Genomic DNA, 2,549 nt, shown 5'->3' with positions numbered 1-2,549 from the left:
ATCTTACAACAACGAAAGAGCATTAGTATTCATGGACATCCACCTTACTTCTCTCCTTAGGTTTATCCTATCCTCATCAACTATTCTTTTGCTATTTCTCTCCTGTTGTTGGTATAAAATCGAGGCCCATGGAGAGGAGATGATAGAGGTTGAAGTTAATTCATTTCTGCCAGAAACAACTTGCATGTCATCCCAAAAAGGTATATAAATATTTGCTTCCTTGTTGTTTATAGTTATAGTGAATCTTTCGGGGAAACTCATCTATGTATCTATCCAGGATCTTGACCCTCTTAGTGGAATCAGCCATGATTGGATTAGACTTGACAAATTAGTTAATTGTGAATAGAATATTGCTGACTTGGTTGTTTCCTTTAATTAATTTGGATGATTAAGTGACCCACTAGACAAGATCATCAAACTTAAAGATTTCAGTTTCTGATTAAACTAAAGTAGAATGCTTTCCATGATTTCAGGTTCTGATTATTACAGGAATATGCTGCAACTAGTAGACAAACATGGACCCTGTTCGCCACTTGGCAAGAAAAATCTCAGCATCGAGGAAATCCTCCTTGAAGACCAACTCCGAGTTCGCTCTATTCATTCCATGATTGACAAACAATTCTTTCCCAGAGACTACAAGGCTAAAATTCCAACAAAGGCAGGTTACTCTCTCAAAACTGGCAACTTTATTGTCAATATTGGACTCGGCACACCAAAGAAATACTTTTGGGTGAGCATCGACACCGGCAGCAGCCTGACTTGGATCCGATGCCAACCATGTTCTAACTGCTCAGCACCCACCTTCAACCCTTCCAAATCATCCTCTTATTCCAGCATTTCATGCACATCGCCCGACTGCTCTCAACTCGGTTCCAACAAATACAACTCTCCTCAATGCACCAACTGCATGTACCAAATCCACTATGCAGACACCGACTTCTCCATCGGGAACTTCGGACGGGAAAAGCTCACACTCACATCCTCCGATGTCGTCCCCAGATTTCAATTTGGGTGTGGCCTGAGAAATTCTCTCGGAGATTCAACGTCAGGGCTTCTGGGTTTAGGGCCGAAGCAAGTGTCTCTGGTGTCTCAGACGGCTGCCAAATTTGGCAAAGTTTTCTCTTACTGTTTCCCACGCTCAGCCAGCTCAACTGGGTACTTGGCATTCGGCAACCAAACAGGCGCTACCTCCTCCGGCGTGAAGTACACACAGATGAGAGCACTCTCGAGGCTTCCCGACAACTATTTCGTCCTATTAATGGGAATAAGCGTCAATGGACAGAGATTGAATATTTCATCTTCAGCGTTCACAGACCCTGGAACCATCATAGACTCTGGCTCCTTGGTCACTCACCTACCGCGTTCAGCCTACAATATCCTCCGAGCAGCGTTCCAGAGAGCAATGTCGAACTACCCATCAGCACCACCAACGAGGACTCTTGATACATGCTATAACTTGAGCAGGAACAGGACAGTCAATGTACCTGCCATCACGTTGCATTTTGAAGGAGGTACCGACATCCAGCTGGACCCATTTTCAGGGGTTCTTTTTAAAATCAGTGCAGTTCAGTATTGCTTGGCTTTTGCTCCAAACAGAGATCTAGTCGATCAGACCATCATTGGCAACTTACAACAGCGGACATATGAGGTGATCTACGATGTGCCTCGAGGAAGGTTAGGGTTTCGGGCCGTCGGGGTCAATTGCTAGTGAGAGGTGAAGGTGGGTTTATTAAGAAATAATGGATGGAGATGGCGCGGAGAAAATATTTATAGAAAACTAGAAGAAAAGAACCAAATGATCAGCATTGTCCAAATTGTAATAATAAAGGGATGCATGAGAATAGAGATGAATTTTGTCCATTTTGAATTTAAAGAATATATCAATAAGCGGGTGTCTTTTAATTGCCACATGGAAATTCTAGGCGATATTTGGCATCCAGATGCTGTTATCTGAGAAATTGTGCTACATCAGAGAAAGCGGTGCTTCAAACAATGTCCTCTTATTTGGTATTGTTTAATTTTTCAATAAAAAAAATGTTATTCCAGACCACGCCTTAAAAATCGGGTAAATGTGGTTTGGAGCAGTGACAAATTCAATGTTTTTTAAAAAAATAGTGCATTATTTCCAACAATGCAATGATGTGGTATCATCTTGAACATTGGATAATGTAGATCAATATTGAAACGTTGCTACCAGCACTCGTGCCAAACAAAACCAATATTGTTTTCTCAAGAAATGAGAAAGCAATGTGATGTTCTCAGCACCAATGCCAAACACCTACCTAAATAATAAAGATCTATAGCACATGATCCCAAATGGGTGTTGGGTGTTTGTGAATTGTGACAGGATAGACTTCTTGAGCTCCAATAACAAGAGGGAAGGTAAGCTATACTGTTTTAAGAGAAAGTTGACCGGACGGCTTATATATATTTCCTACCCAAAAATCTTCATTACCAGGTAGTGATAAGTTATTTATATAATGCATTTGTCCATGTAAGTGTTATATGGGAAATAAGTCCTAAAAATAATGAATGCCAAATGCAGCCTT

General features: G+C 41.2%; 1 protein-coding gene across 1 annotated transcript; it reads left to right on the top strand.

The window, feature by feature from the left end:
- LOC148864568 (aspartyl protease family protein At5g10770-like) lies at nucleotides 1-1,899 on the top strand. Its single transcript, XM_088980623.1, has 2 exons — nucleotides 1-200; nucleotides 474-1,899. The coding sequence occupies exons 1-2, from the start codon at nucleotides 32-34 to the stop codon at nucleotides 1,706-1,708; spliced, it is 1,404 nt and encodes a 467-aa protein (XP_088836749.1). The 5' UTR covers nucleotides 1-31; the 3' UTR covers nucleotides 1,709-1,899.
- The last annotated feature ends 650 nt before the right edge of the window (nucleotides 1,900-2,549 follow it).

The sequence above is a fragment of the Nelumbo lutea genome, chromosome 3 (genome assembly GCF_056320005.1).
Source record: "Nelumbo lutea isolate HS-2025 chromosome 3, American lotus-T2T, whole genome shotgun sequence".
In the NCBI taxonomy this organism is placed as follows: domain Eukaryota; kingdom Viridiplantae; phylum Streptophyta; class Magnoliopsida; order Proteales; family Nelumbonaceae; genus Nelumbo; species Nelumbo lutea.
This window is presented reverse-complemented; position numbering and strand designations above follow the sequence as displayed.

Coding starts and splice junctions, on each gene's coding strand:
- LOC148864568 (XM_088980623.1), top strand. CDS start 32: ATGGACATCCACCTTACTTCTCTCCTTAGGTTTATCCTATCCTCATCA. Junction 201..473: donor TTGCATGTCATCCCAAAAAG/GTATATAAATAT, acceptor CCATGATTTCAG/GTTCTGATTATTACAGGAAT.